Below are 14,557 nucleotides of genomic sequence, written 5' to 3'. Positions count from 1 at the left end.
GAGAATGTCATCACCAGTGACAGCCGAGCCATATTGCATTAGAATTAAAAATCTATGTTCAATTTGGATGAAGTTAACCTCGACAAGCATTGGTATAAACGTACAAGAATTGGGAATTATAAACAGCACCATTAAAAATCTTAATTCCCTTGAATACCATGCATAAAATCAAAAGTCAAAGACACTACTTGTTAAAGAGCAGGACTACTTTGGCCACGTAGCAGCGGTTCTCGGATTTTGTCAAACTGGCGTCGAAGACCGTTTCTAGCGCCTACCAATTATGTATAGCCAGTATCTCCTGCTTCTCTAATGCAAAATTTGGCTATTCTCGTTAACAGTTCCCTAACACACTGCCACGATGAACAAAAAATCGGGGTTTATAAAGGATAATTTACTCTTAACAATCGCTGAAGTTGTTAAATCAGGCCTCGCTTATATAATAGAGGGCATGGACCTATAGTAGTCGTCTTTCTGTTTTACTTTAGATTATACAGCAGTTAACATGCTACGTAAATTACATAATACACACCTTGGACTAAAAGGTGTATAATGAAATGAAATCTTTCAGTTTTACGTCCCAGTTATGCCGGCCAGGCTAAAGAAAATGGTGGTGATGAGAAATGAACGAAATGGTGGAAAGAAGTGGGAGGAAACGGAAGAACCCCGAGAAAACCCATGCATACGGCGTTTGTCCACCACAAAGTTCATTTGGCACGAGCTCGGATCGAACCAAGGACCCCATGCACCAGAGGTGAACGGTCTACCACTGAGCCACCGCGGCCCCGAGGAAGAAAAAGAAGAATTTATTACAATAATCTGATAATATTGGTCAACAACGGCTATCTGTGTTTTATGTCCATATTTGGTTTCATACAAAATTTGGGAGTAAAATACTCATTGTCCGATAAAAAATTAATAAAAATTACACTTGTCAAAAATTAACTCTTGATTATTAGCTGTCTAATCTTTAGACATCCGATTTTCATGCAAATGCATATTTTGTTTGCTAATATGCATCTCTGTAAAACTTAGTACGGGTTTGTAACAACAAATAATACAGCTCGAATTTGAAGTTTTATAGCGCATATAAATGCATATATTAATGTTTAAAAGCATATTCAGCACATTCTATAAGTTTTGATTTCAGATATACGCTTATAATATGGAAAAATCCAGTTTTAGTTTGTATTTTTCATGTCTATGCAACAGAAGGGCTTTTGGATGGGAGGATGGAAGAATGCGTAATTTATGGAGGATCAATAACGTTAGCAACCACGTCATCAGAGCAAAGACGCTTACAACTGCCAAGACGTTAAGAGAAATCTGATAATGATAAAGACATTGTGTGTTGACATCAATTCAGAAACAAGAGACGCGAGGGATGCTGCTACGTGAATGCTTAGCTCTAGCTGATAAAGTTCAGCACAAGCTCTAGTCAGTTCCTTGTAAAGTCGGGCGTTCTGTGGTAAAGAAATTGACGGATGTTATTGCCAGAAACTCCGACTACTAGACAATCGAAGCCAGGGAAAATACCTTCAAGGGTTAAATTTCAACTTGCCAAAAAATATAAACTTGTTCCTCTTAGGATTTAGGATTTAGATTTCTGGGCTCTCGGCATCTTATGGCCATTTAGCCCGTCACGTTTGAGGGATGACCTCCCTCGGCGACCACACTATCCGGGTAAAGGGAAAGAAGAAAGGATTGGGGAAGGGAGGAAGCGGCCTGGGACCGTACCACCCCGGCATTTGCCTGGTGTGAATGAGGAAAACCTCATTCAAGGTGACTGGCCTGAAAAGCTGTTACACTTTTTCGACCGAGTGCCCCCACCGGGAATAGAACCCAGGACCGCGAGACGAGAGCGTTAGCGACTACGCTACGCGGAACCACAAACTTGTTCCTCTCTATAAATAGTGTCCAGTAAGATCTATTGATGTTATTAGTCATTTTCTGGCTATAAATGTCATAAACTGACACCAAAAAATGAAGAAAAGCATCTTGTGATATACTGTAAGGCTAATTAGGGAACAAGTAAATCATTAAAAACGAAAACTTTTTTTTCTACAGTGGAAAGTGTACAAAAGTGGAGCTCGTATTTTTTAGTGTAAAGTAAATGCACTCTAAAATACAAATGTGAAGAAAATCTAAAGATCATGTTCTCATATCATTGTCTTTATTTTTATCTCATAATTTGTGTGTTTTAAAATATTAGGAGTATATACCCTGTAACTATCATAAAAAATAAATTCTGAAGAGAAGTTCCTGAAAGGTAAGATGCATTTTCGATGTTATATTTCATCTAAAAAACTTTTCACAATTTTGCTGCATGTTTGGAAATGTTATCCTTTATTGCACTGTTACGTTAGTGCATATTAAGTGCATATTTTAACACATTTAACAACATAATTGCATGCATATTATGAATTTTAAGTGCATAAAAATCCGATGTCTACTAATCTTATATATCTGTGACTGATTTTTAATTAAGTAATGTCTCAGAAAGTAGACACTCTACACAACAAATGAAATGTTTACTTACATGATTTGAGCGTGACGATCCAAACTATGCACCTTCAGTGCACGGATATCTAGAAAATCACGTGATCTCAAGTCAGCAAAGGAGTCTGAATGCAATGGTCTTCTTAGACGATGCAGAGAGCGTAGTGTTGCATAGCCTTGAACATCAATTCCTCCACCAGACCCAATACTGACAGTCTCCAATCCACTACTGCTACCAGCACCTTCAAATAAATACAATTTCATTTAATATACACTTCTTCTACTCAATATTTTTTTGAACTTTTATTTTAACCAAGACTATATGAAACAGAATCCATTCCTTAAAGTAGGATTCGATCCGTTGGGCCTTTACCCAAGGTTCAGTACCCTGCATGGGATAAGCCCAGGATATTCTTTGAACAATGGAACTCGAACATACAATGTATCTCAAGAAATATACGAAGTATGATCAAAAAATACGGTGAATACTTTTGTTAGAAACAAACTAATAAGCTCACATGAAATTTGATTTAATCTCCTTCAAAGTACTGTCCTTGGTTAGTAATGAACTTATCCCAACGTTGGATCCATAACTGGAAGCATTTCTGGAAGGCTTCTTTTTGAAGGCGTTCAGCTGCTCTGTCCTAGCTCTCTCAATGTCAGGAATGGTGTCAAAACGTTTTCTTTTAAGCATGGTTTTAATTTTTGGGAAAAGCCAGAATTCGCATGGTGCAATATCTGGAGAGCACAGCTAATGTGGACAGACAGTAATGTTTTTCCGGCCAAACACTAGCGGATAAAAAGTAAGGCGAGGCAAGGCGCGTTTTCGTGGTGAAGAAGGAAGCCACTTGTCCATTTAACCGGCTATTAAAATGCTTTTCACGGAACCATACGAGACGTTTAGTTCTCCGGAAAACTCTCGAATAGTCATTTGCCAGTCTGAAGAAATCATTTGTGCTACTTTTTGCACGTTTTCATCTGTTTTTGACGTCAAAGGCCGTCTCGATCGTCGCTCGTTTTTAACAGACATCTTGCCACTTTTGCATCACGCATACCACCTGTAAATAGTCTTCAATACCACAGCTTTATCGCTCTATAGTGATTTTGACATTTCGTGAGGTTCTTTGGTACTTTTTTGTGGCTTAGAACAAAACATAAGTTAGCGCGAAAAGACATTCTTAACACGTCCTCACTCTTCTACCTCTGGAAGCCAACTAACATGTCACAACTCGTTCAAACACGACACTGACCGTAACAAAGGTTTAGGCTATCTGGCTTACTAGCTGACATGGACACAATATCGATAGATAGCACTGTGCGACTACATTCAATGTATTTTTTGTTCACACGTTGTATTGTATGCAATAATTATAAAGTATTCATCCAGTTTTATTTCGGGGTTGCAACGGACTTTATAGACACGCTTCAAGATTTTAATAAAAATGAGTAAAGTGCTGCCCCCAAGCGGAATGCATGAGACCTCCCCAATTTTGGTAATCGGTTTTGATCTCACCTTGACCGAAGCTTTCAGGAAATATATACACATACCCCACTTTGTGGGTTCAGGTTCACGTGCATCCCTAGTAAGTTCAACGTACAAATAGTGTTAGCACAGATTTAACTTAAAAAAACATTTGAATCTGTGCTAAACATTATTTATAACACACACACACACACACATATATATATATATATATATATATAAACTTTTTCCATAACAAAAATACTTTCGAAAGAATAATTCAACGTAAAACAGCGAAAACTAAATAATGTAGAAGTAACAAACTTGAACCTACCTTTGTCTCCATACAACGAATTTGCTCTATTTCTCATGTTCTCACTCTTGATCCGATGTCCACTTGATCGCATTATATTCAACGACGTTGAACTGGCAATTGGACTTAAGGCTTGAGTTTTTTCACTACAAAATTAAAAATAAATAAATAAATAAATAAATAACAAAACAAAAACTGTACTGAAATGAGAAAACCCAAAAAAATTTGATTTGAACAACATTTATTCAAAGTATTTACGAACCGTCGGGTTTAGTTCATGACATTTTCCTTTAAAATATTTTACGCCTGATTTTTAAGCCTTTTGGGGCTTACGATAAGTGTTCCAAACTTTTTTACGCCTTTTGAACTTACAGTATTCGCTGGTTACAAGTTAAATCACAAATATCGAACTCTGTTTTTATGACTTCTCTATAATAAACACAAGAGTGAAGCATAGTTAGTTACCCTTCATTCCACAAGGACCTTCTAAGTTTTTGTGAGGCTTTGCAAAAGAAACATTTTCGGGGGGCTGACAACGAGGAACTCTACGTTTTTCTAGCGCATTTTTGTCACAAAATACTATTCCTACACTCAGTAAATTAAAAAACGTAATTCACTCATGATAGCATAATTAAACCGACTTAAGACTATAACCGCTACCAGGTTATAGAAGTATTTTTTGTGGACGCTCTGTATATTTCGTAAAGACAATGATATTTTTTTCGATTTATATTTTATTCTGCGACGCATACAAGTTCTTTCTTCGGTGGGAATTGCTTCTTTCCCACACAACTGGACAAAGAAGTCTTTCATTGCTTTTTCATTGCTTTCTCAGTTTCTTATCTGTACTTTCACACGCCCGAGTTATCGCAATGTCTCGTGCATCGTCACCAGTGGACTAAAATTAACATAAATGCTTTTCCGTATTCTGTTTGCACGTGCATGCAGCTGATTTAACTGAGTGGTTTTTAGAATGAACTGCCAACACTCTTCAGTCGACCACTGCAGCTCGTAGCTTGAGCTTTGGCGCTCAGGGAATTTGACTCCGGAATTGTATGCAGCCACCACGCACGTTGCATCGGGAATTGAGTATCACTTTGTGTTAAGGAGCACAAGCTATTAGCCGGTGAAAGACGTTTTCTTACGGCTAGCCCCAATCAATAAGTCCCCAGGTTCATAAACCTTGTGCACCAAAAAAGTTTTAACGCGCCCTCCAACATCAGCATTCCACTTTGGAAACATATTTTACTGAAGACTCATCTTAACTCTTCAGGACTGTTTAGAGTAGCAACCAGGATACTATGTGGGATTACCCCGGCGATCCTTTCCCCAGTGCTAATCCCCCAAGTGCGTCAATGGTGTGAGAGAAGCATTTACAGCGAAATCTGAATTATAATCTTCTATATAAAAGTTATAAAAAGGGCAACATTGCATTAAAAGGGCAAAGTGTGATTTTAGTAATGAAGATTATTATACATATTATGTGTTAAGTGTTGTGTTGATTCGTTATTTTTTTTTATATTAGTATTCTAATAAATAAGTATAGTGTTATTTAATCCAGTGTGTTTTCGTTGTTTGTGTGAGTGATGTTTGTTTGCGTTATGGTCTGGATGACCGTCTGATCGTCCGTGAGGTTTTCGAGACGAGACACCTGAACCTCTCGGCGCCTAATGCTCATCTCATCATTGAGACCGACGAGCGATTTGGAAACAATTTGTAACCTCTTCTTGGAGAGGTCCTTCATCGTCCTATCCAGGTAAGTTCAGGTCTCAGGAGGATACTTATTGGTAGGACCACGAACACCGAACAGTTTACAAGGTTGGTTACAAATAAATGGCAGCCTGAACACTGAGTGGTTACAAATAAATGGCAGCCCGAACAGAGACCTCGAACTCAAAAGCGATTACAACACAATGTAAATCTAGGCTCAGGAATTCTATCACTCTACTTACAGATTCTTTAATTCCTGAATTTTCCTTAAACTCCCAAGCTTTCGACTCCCCTCTGGAGTTTTGGTCACAGAGGTTAAAAACAGGAGGGAAAAAAATAGAAACATGAAGGAATAAAAACGGAACGGACTTACAAAGAGAAGAGCTATGTTGTACAAAAACATGTTGTCAAGTATGTCACTAATTTCCAGATAGTCCTGATGCAAACTAAAATATGGCAGAGTCAATTTGTGTGTCTTTCTTGTTCCTTGTTGGAAGTTTGCCAACTCATGTTGTTATTTTTATTGTCATGCCAATGCTGTGAAAATTTTGTAATCACTGTCTCCCATTTCCAATGATCCCAATGATATTACACGGATCCTAATGACAAATCTGGTATTTATGAAATAACATGCAGTTGCCAAGAGAGTTTTATATGCAAAATGAAAAGAAATCTAAAAGTCCGATTAAAGGAGCATTTTTAGAAATTCAAAAGCAGAAAATCCGGTGTCAGGACTGTCGAAGCATTTAAAAGAAACGCAACACTGGGTAGAAGATCCAAAAATTTTATTTGGAGCTAGAAATGAAGTAGAGAGACTGGTTTTTGAAAATTTATTTATTCATTAAAAAAATGAAATGATATTTAGACAAGGGATGGTTGAATGACGAATAGCAGGCGGTGATTACAAAATTTTCACAGCATTGGCATGACAATTAAAATTATAACATGAGTTGGCAACCTTCCAGCAACGAACAAGAAAGAGAGACAAACTGACTCCGCCATATTTTAGTTCGCTTCACCTCATTTGGAGATCGCTGACGCAATGGACAATGTGTTTTTTGTACAATACAGCTCTTTCCTTGGTAAATCCATTCCATTTTTATTCCTTGATATTTCTGTTCTTTTTCTTCCTGTTAATCAGGAATTATAGAAATCTGACGGCAGAATGATAAACCAACTTATTTATAATAGCGTGTGGAACACATTTTAATATTAATTATCTACTAACCTGAACCATGTTTCTTAAAATTGTGCTTTTTTTCTACAATATTTAAAGTGCGCTGTTCGTGTACTCTTTATCAAAATCATAAGGCTTACGTCGTTATTTTTGTTGGGTCTTCACATTTATCTAGTATTTCAACAGTGGCATAACATAAACTCAGTTCTGAACTCCTTCCTAGCAATTGTACGTTTCAGAGTACCTTGCACACGTGCGATGACATAACACGAACTGTTACGAACACTAAATATTCAACTACCTGACACTCGTCATAAAGTCAGTGATCTCAAATATCTCTACAAACTCTCACATGGCTAGTACAGATCCAAACCTTACACTCAGAATTGTATTTCCGAATTCCCTTCAGACAAACACATAACACACATCTCATATAGTACGACATAGACTGTCAATAGTTCAACGCTCTCTGTTCTACAGGCTTCCTAAGATATACAATGAAATATCAAATATACTCGTAGATTTATTTAATTCTGAAACTGCATATAACTCACTACGACGTCATTTTAATGGATAAATTCTAGTCAGCTATTGTCAACCTTTACTTGACGATGTTTTTTATTATTATTATTATTATTATTATTATTATTATTATTATTATTATTATTATTATTATTATTATTATTATTATTATTATTATTATTACCATCACGTTATCATCTCTTATATTTGTTAGATATTCCAGTGTAAACTGGCGTTCAGCTGTATCTGGAATTACGTTTGTAAATAAATAAATAAATAAATAAATTACACGGTATATTTAACTATACTTGTAGTCTTCTCTACCTGTCCAAGTAGCTATTTTCTCTACCTATCCCAATAGATATGTTAACTTACACACACATTCAACATTATTCTTTTTAAAATTATTCTTTTTAAAATGGTGCATTAGCTATTACCAAAAACCCTGAAATCTTTATTTGAGGAATCCTTGTTTCTTAAAGATGACAACACCATATACTCAACTGACAACTGCTTTAATTTACTGTATGTACACTGTAGCCAGGTCAACATTTTCTAATGTGGTGATCATATGTAAACCCTATTTTGCTTTTAATTTGAACGCTGTTCCTATTTAGACTGAAAACAATAATACAGTCTTTCCTTACATCACATTACGTCTGGTTTATTAATATAATTGCTGATAATTAGATCCCATTTCCTTTCCGAATTTCCTTTCTCAGTATTCAACAATGAATTCCTAGTCCTTATGTAATACGCTTTGAATACCATTCCCTCGATGTTAGTGTTTTGATAAACCTACTCTTTTTTTATCTCGTACTAATGTTCCTTTCTGTCATGTCAATGTAGGTGGCGTCTTAAGTTCAACACACCTGACAATAAATGCTACTTACAGGGCTCATAGCGGTTTGGTCTCTTGTAAATAGCTGAAAAGTGACCAAAAGCACACGAAAAAATGACCAAAAAGTGATCAAAATCTCATCATGCCTCTTTTTTCTTTGTCAATTTCTCAATCACCTCTCTCTTTGTTGTTTTGTTTCATCTTTTCTTCTTTGAGCTTCCTCCTTTCTTAGGTTTTCTAAGTATGCTTTGTAATTACGGTAAGCAGACTTAGCAGATGTAAGAAGTTTCTGAGTGAGTGGAACCAGTTCTGGCCTATTTCCGAATTTCTTCATCCCAGACATTATATTCAACTTAGCATTCATCACCTACTCCTAAGAAGAACATACCAGAAGCACAACACAAGACGAACATGATGAAACCCCTCCCCCCCCCCCCCACACACACACAATGTTGAGCGGAGCGTTAACTATTACGAGAAAAAACTAAAAGACTATTATGATAGAAGAAAGAATAGACACAGAAGGGTTCTCAACCCCATCTTGCGAGCTTAAGCATCCACCAACCATCTACTGTGCTTTAGAAAGAATAAAAGCTGAAGTGAGAATAAAGCTGACTGTTGCACATGAGGCAGCAAGTACTGAAGCTTTCAGAAGAGTAATGTGTAACTAGTTTCTGCCTTTTTCCATTTATTTTTGTAATATTTTTCTAAGAAAATTGCCAATGCAAAACATAAATCACCCAAGAAAGTAACTTTTAGTGTCAAATTTGTAAAAAAAAAACTTTAGTTACCAACTTGATAAAAGTAACTTTTAGTTAAAAAAAAAAAAAATAACTCGCTGTACTTAAGAGGGCAGACTACTAAAAATTATACAAAAGCTAACCATTTTTCTTTTGTCCGTTTTTCATAAGTGGAAAGAGATAATGAAATGTAACTTACCATAATAATAGATAATGTTATTCTATGTATTTATTTTGTATTAAACAGAAAATTATTAAAATTACACTTTCTGTTTATTACAAAATAAATACAAATATTATTTAAAAAGTAGTTAACAAGGAACCAAGACAACATGATAAATCATCGATTACCGTTCAGTTGATTTTTCTAGTCGTTACCTTAACCTACATCTTGGAGTAATTCATATTCTGGCCACATTGTAATTTCTACGGATAACACTGAAAATTCTTTCCATTCATATTTTTGGGTGAAAAAAATGAAATGAAATCTTTGAGTTTTACGTCCCACGGTTATGCCGATTAGGCTAAAGGAGACGGTGATTATGAGAAATGAATGAAATGGTGGAATGAAGAAAGTGGGAAGAAACGGGAGAAACCCAAGAAAACCCACGAGCACGGTGTTTGTCCACCACAAAGTCCACACGGAGCGAGCTGAGATCGAACCAGGAACCCCAAACACCGGAGGTGAACGCTCTACCATTGAGCCACCGCGTCCCCTCATATTTTCGGGTGTAGAATAACATTATCTATTATTGTGATAAGTTACATTTTATTATCTCTTTTCACTTACGAAAAGCGGACAAAATAAAGATGGTTGCTTTTGTATCATTTTTCGTAGTCTTCCCTCTTAACATGATTTTTTCTTATTTTCTACCGAAATAACTTGTGTATAGATCTAATGATTTTTCAAATTTCCAGGGGGAGAGGGGGGGTAAACTGACATTCAAGTTTTTCCCCTCAATTTATATGAAAGATTTTGAAAAGGCGGAAAGGAACCCCACTGGGGAGCTTCGTCTTCATCCATTCCCTACTTACTGAAACTATTAAGGGCGTATTACTTTCATGCCACCATAATCATAATTCTGTAACCATTTAAAATATCCGATTTGGTAATTCTGTTTATTTTCTTCTTGAAATGCTCCTATAGAGTTACCAATCTGTACGCTCTAATATACATATTAATCCATGACTGCTTTGATTGGCCATAGATGACTTGACGTTTTATGAACAAAAATACTCCTTGCTTGGAGTTTCCTACATATTCTAGATTGGAGTTAATTATATTTTCTATGCAAGATAACTTTAAAAAAAAAGAGAGAGAGAGAGAGAGAGAGCTGCATTTTAACTTTATGAGTTTTCTTGAAGAACAGGGAGCTTTAGAAAAGTCTCGGTATAATGCCACTTATTAACATGAAACTAATACTAACATACGAGGGATTATCGGAAAGTTTTAATTATCACTACCAGGGACCCAGTGTTGTGCTTTCTGTCCTTTCTTAGGACTTAACTAGACAATCTTCGCGCTAAGTTACATATTTCTAACAGTAATTTGACTTGGTCGAAGGCAGTCATTGTAGAACTTTGCAGAATGCAAAGAAAACCATTGTTTCACCTCCATTATGACGTCCCCTTGTTGTCAAAATGGTGACCCCCTCGAAATGGATTCTTCATCTACAGGAACAGGAAGAAGTCGTTTGGTGCCAGATCAGGGGAAAAGGCTGGATGCGACTGACAGTGACCCTGCTTGGGATGCATGACTAGGTGCAGTGTCCGCAAGGAGACGGATCCCTTTAGTGAGCATACCGACGTTTTTGTTAAACAGAATCTTGCAACTTCCTCAGAAGTGAGCAATGCTATATGCCAGTTATAGAACCACTCTTCTGAAGATAGTCTGTAAAGTTGACCCCAAGACAGTCGTAAGAAAACAAAGAGCATGACCATGCCGACAGACCTTTGCTATTTTTTGGAAGAAGGGGATAAGAAGAAGTGCTTCCACTCCTTGCTCTTGTCTTTTCGTCTCAGGATCATATAGACAGATCCAATATTCGTTATCATAGTTATTAGACGGGCACAAAAAAAAAAAAAAAAAAAAAAAAATCCTGCTCCAAAAGATTTAATATGTGACTACAAGGTGTCTACTAAAATTCCAAAATGAAATTTCGTGACTCTTTCGTGACCTTTTCTTTACCAAATCATAAAATTTCTAACATTTTCAACAGCTAATTTGCGTGCGAATTAGGCCGAATTTTCAACCATGCGATAGAAACGTACTTTGCTTGCGATTTGGTAGCGTCTAAAGCCGGCCATAGACATTTTTGGTGGTGAATTTTCACGTTTCACAAAACAAAATTTTCCAATCTGTATTTACGTTTGTACAGCTAAAAAAACGTCGTGACCCAAAAGCTAAATTTCGTGACTTTCATGACCGTTTTCTGATTTCGTGACTTTTTCGTGACATTCGTGACTTTCGTGGCCGATAGACACCCTGGACTAGATATGTCATGCCGTGATTATCTTGGAAGAAGATTCAGTAGAAGTCCACTTAGTTGCATGGTGTTATGGCTGGTTATTCATGGGAATTCCAGGACGCTTCGATTTGTTCCGCTGTGGCGGTGGCTTCTATGATTGATGTTCGCCCAGGTCTTAGCTCGTCTGTACGGTACATGTAACAAACCTCTTTGGAAATTTCTCTTCCACTTCACGACAGTATGATGGGATGCGCGATCACCATCATACACAAGTTTTACTTCATCATGAATCTGCCCAGGTTCTGTAACCCTTCAAATGCATAAACTTAATGACGCTACGAACTTCTATTTTCCTCATGCTACACCCTACTGACAAGTAGCGTCATCTGTAAAGATTTATTTTCTCCGTGCGGCAGACAAGTAGCGCCACATGTAAAGAAAGTAAATAACACATGTATATAATTTTCACTAAATGATTCATGTAAAGTCTAGTGTCTCCACAACCCAAGTTACACCACAATCACTCAGGAACTTCTGGGAGGTAATTAAAATTTTCCGATAAACTGAAACTCCATTACGAATTCCATTATAACATTAGCGACGGGAAGGTACACATTATCATTAATGAGTTATAATAGCCTATACCTATCATTAACTCTTGAAATTTAATTTGAGATAATTTTCAATTAAAGTTCTCAGAGCTGTATGTATTTCTTGTAATACAAAATAAATTAATATTTACCTTGGACGCTGGCCTGTTGTGCAGGAACTTAAACCGCTGACTGAGGAACCTAAGTAACTAATGGAACTTTTCCCCGAATCTTCACTAGCATGAAAGTTTTCCTTTTTCAAGTGCACCACACTCGAATCCAACAGCACATCCCCTGCACTTTCACAAGAAGACTCTCGACGGCCATCTTTCTGCGATTCCTCCGTGAAACTTTGACTCCGCTCTTTTCCCTTCTCGTCGACTTCTTTCTCCGACGGTTGAAGGCATAACGAATGGAATCGTTGACGATTCGAATGGAAAGATTTCAAAGGCACTTCCCCTAATCCCTTCTGCACGTCCCTGCCTTCTCTTACAGGAAGGATTTTCGCCTGTCCCTGACTTTCACTTAAGCTACGATGATGGGTGCGAGCTCCGCGGTGAGCACTCGGTGGCCTATGCGATGTCGTCGTCATTCTAAGGTCACTTTCATCGTCCATCTGGAGACTTTCACACGTCATTTCATTTATGTCCGCCATACTTCTTACACTCTCACTATCCGTATCATCAGGAATATAAAAATGACTAGTTCTACTTATTCTTTGGTTATCTTCTTCCTTTAGTGTGTCCACTATGCTCATTGGCTGAGACTCACTGTACCTAGGGCGCCTCTCGATCCAATCAGCATCGTTCTCTTCTGCTTTAGCAAGAAGATCGCGTTCTTCCTCGACAATTGGCCATTTGTCGTCTCTGCTGTGACGAACACACAACCAACCTAGAAAAAGATTAATTTTATTGTAACAGTAAAATTCTACAATATTATAAGTAGTATGTACGTAAAGAGTATGTCACGATTAGAAGAACACAAACAACAATGAATACAGTCTGCTAGTTAAAGTTGTTCCTGCTACATATACAGTACACAAATAAAAAATTCATCCAGCAAAATAAAAAAAAAATGTCGCTAAGTGGAAAAACGACGAATATTCCGAAAATAAAAGAGAACACATTTCACGATAGCAATTTCTGCATCACAAAATATCCAATCCCATTACGTTCTTGGTATTCTGAGAAACGAAACAGTTCAACGGTTCAGTCATTTTTCCTGTGAAATTCGATTCCACACAAGATCAGTTTCATTTTTATATATTAGATATAATTCTGGAAGTAAGCTAGGTCACGCGTATAATTTACTTTATTATTATTATTATTATTATTGCTAACTTGATTTGAGAGTTTTTGGACTTGTCTGGTTATTGGTACCAACCATTTAATCCATATAAATACGAATAAAAGTGACCTTATTTGTGATCGGATCACGGGAAAACGACTGAACCGTTTGAAATGATTTTCTGTACCTGCCTCGAAAAGGGATTTTACCATGTCACTTTGATTAAAATTCGTACCATAAGGATAAAGAAGGTGTTTAAAATTTATGCAGAAAATAAAGAGTTTCTCAAGTTAAGATGAGATTTGATATGTAAAATCGTTAGAAAAAATTAATGCATACGTGTTTCAGTCTTTTAGAAAATTTCACTTCTGAATTATAATTCTACTAGCACTGATTATCCGCGTCCCTGGCCTGAAATAAAAACTATAAATGCACAACTCCTTTATATATATCTCCTCCTCCCTCAAGCTGCGGGGCAGACTTTGGACTTAAACAGCATCGGAAGTGTCACTGTTCATCTCAGCAAGCCCGAAAACTATGGCTTCGGCACTAATATCGGTCATTTTTGATCATTTTTAAATATCTCTCTCCTACCTCTCCCCTAAGTTTCACCGTCAAAGTGAAATAAAAACCATTCCAAGCCCGAACCTAATCTATGTTGAAAATTTGATCGAGATCGGTCGGGTAGTTCAAGAGTATTAAGTCACAACGGAAGTCACTTTCATTTTTATTTATATTTATATATCTCCCCCATTCCCCTCTGCTAAGTTGCACTGTCAAAGTAAAATGATAAAAACCATCCCAGGCTCGAGCTAAATATTTGATCGAGATCGGTTGCGTGATTCAAGAGTTATTAAGTTGTATTTATTTTTATATATCTCCCCCTCCCCTACGTTGTACCGTCGAAGTTAAATGATAAAAACGATCCCAGGCAAGAACCTCATCTATGCT

At 36.9% G+C, this 14,557-nt stretch overlaps 1 protein-coding gene across 1 annotated transcript in view; it reads right to left on the bottom strand.

Moving 5' to 3' along the window:
• Window positions 1-14,557, bottom strand: part of rictor (rapamycin-insensitive companion of Tor) — a 219,451-nt gene that overhangs the window by 44,044 nt on the left and 160,850 nt on the right. Inside the window, exons 19-21 of the mRNA XM_081742104.1 lie at window positions 12,472-13,210; window positions 4,293-4,417; window positions 2,537-2,738 (exon numbers count right to left, since the gene is read on the bottom strand). Of these exons, the coding sequence (XP_081598230.1) occupies window positions 2,537-2,738; window positions 4,293-4,417; window positions 12,472-13,210 (1,066 nt within the window). The remainder of the gene's footprint in view (window positions 1-2,536; window positions 2,739-4,292; window positions 4,418-12,471; window positions 13,211-14,557) is intronic.

The sequence above is a fragment of the Thermobia domestica genome, chromosome 16, assembly GCF_964235325.1.
Source record: "Thermobia domestica chromosome 16, izTheDome1.hap1.1, whole genome shotgun sequence".
Lineage (NCBI taxonomy): Eukaryota > Metazoa > Arthropoda > Insecta > Zygentoma > Lepismatidae > Thermobia > Thermobia domestica.
This window is presented reverse-complemented; position numbering and strand designations above follow the sequence as displayed.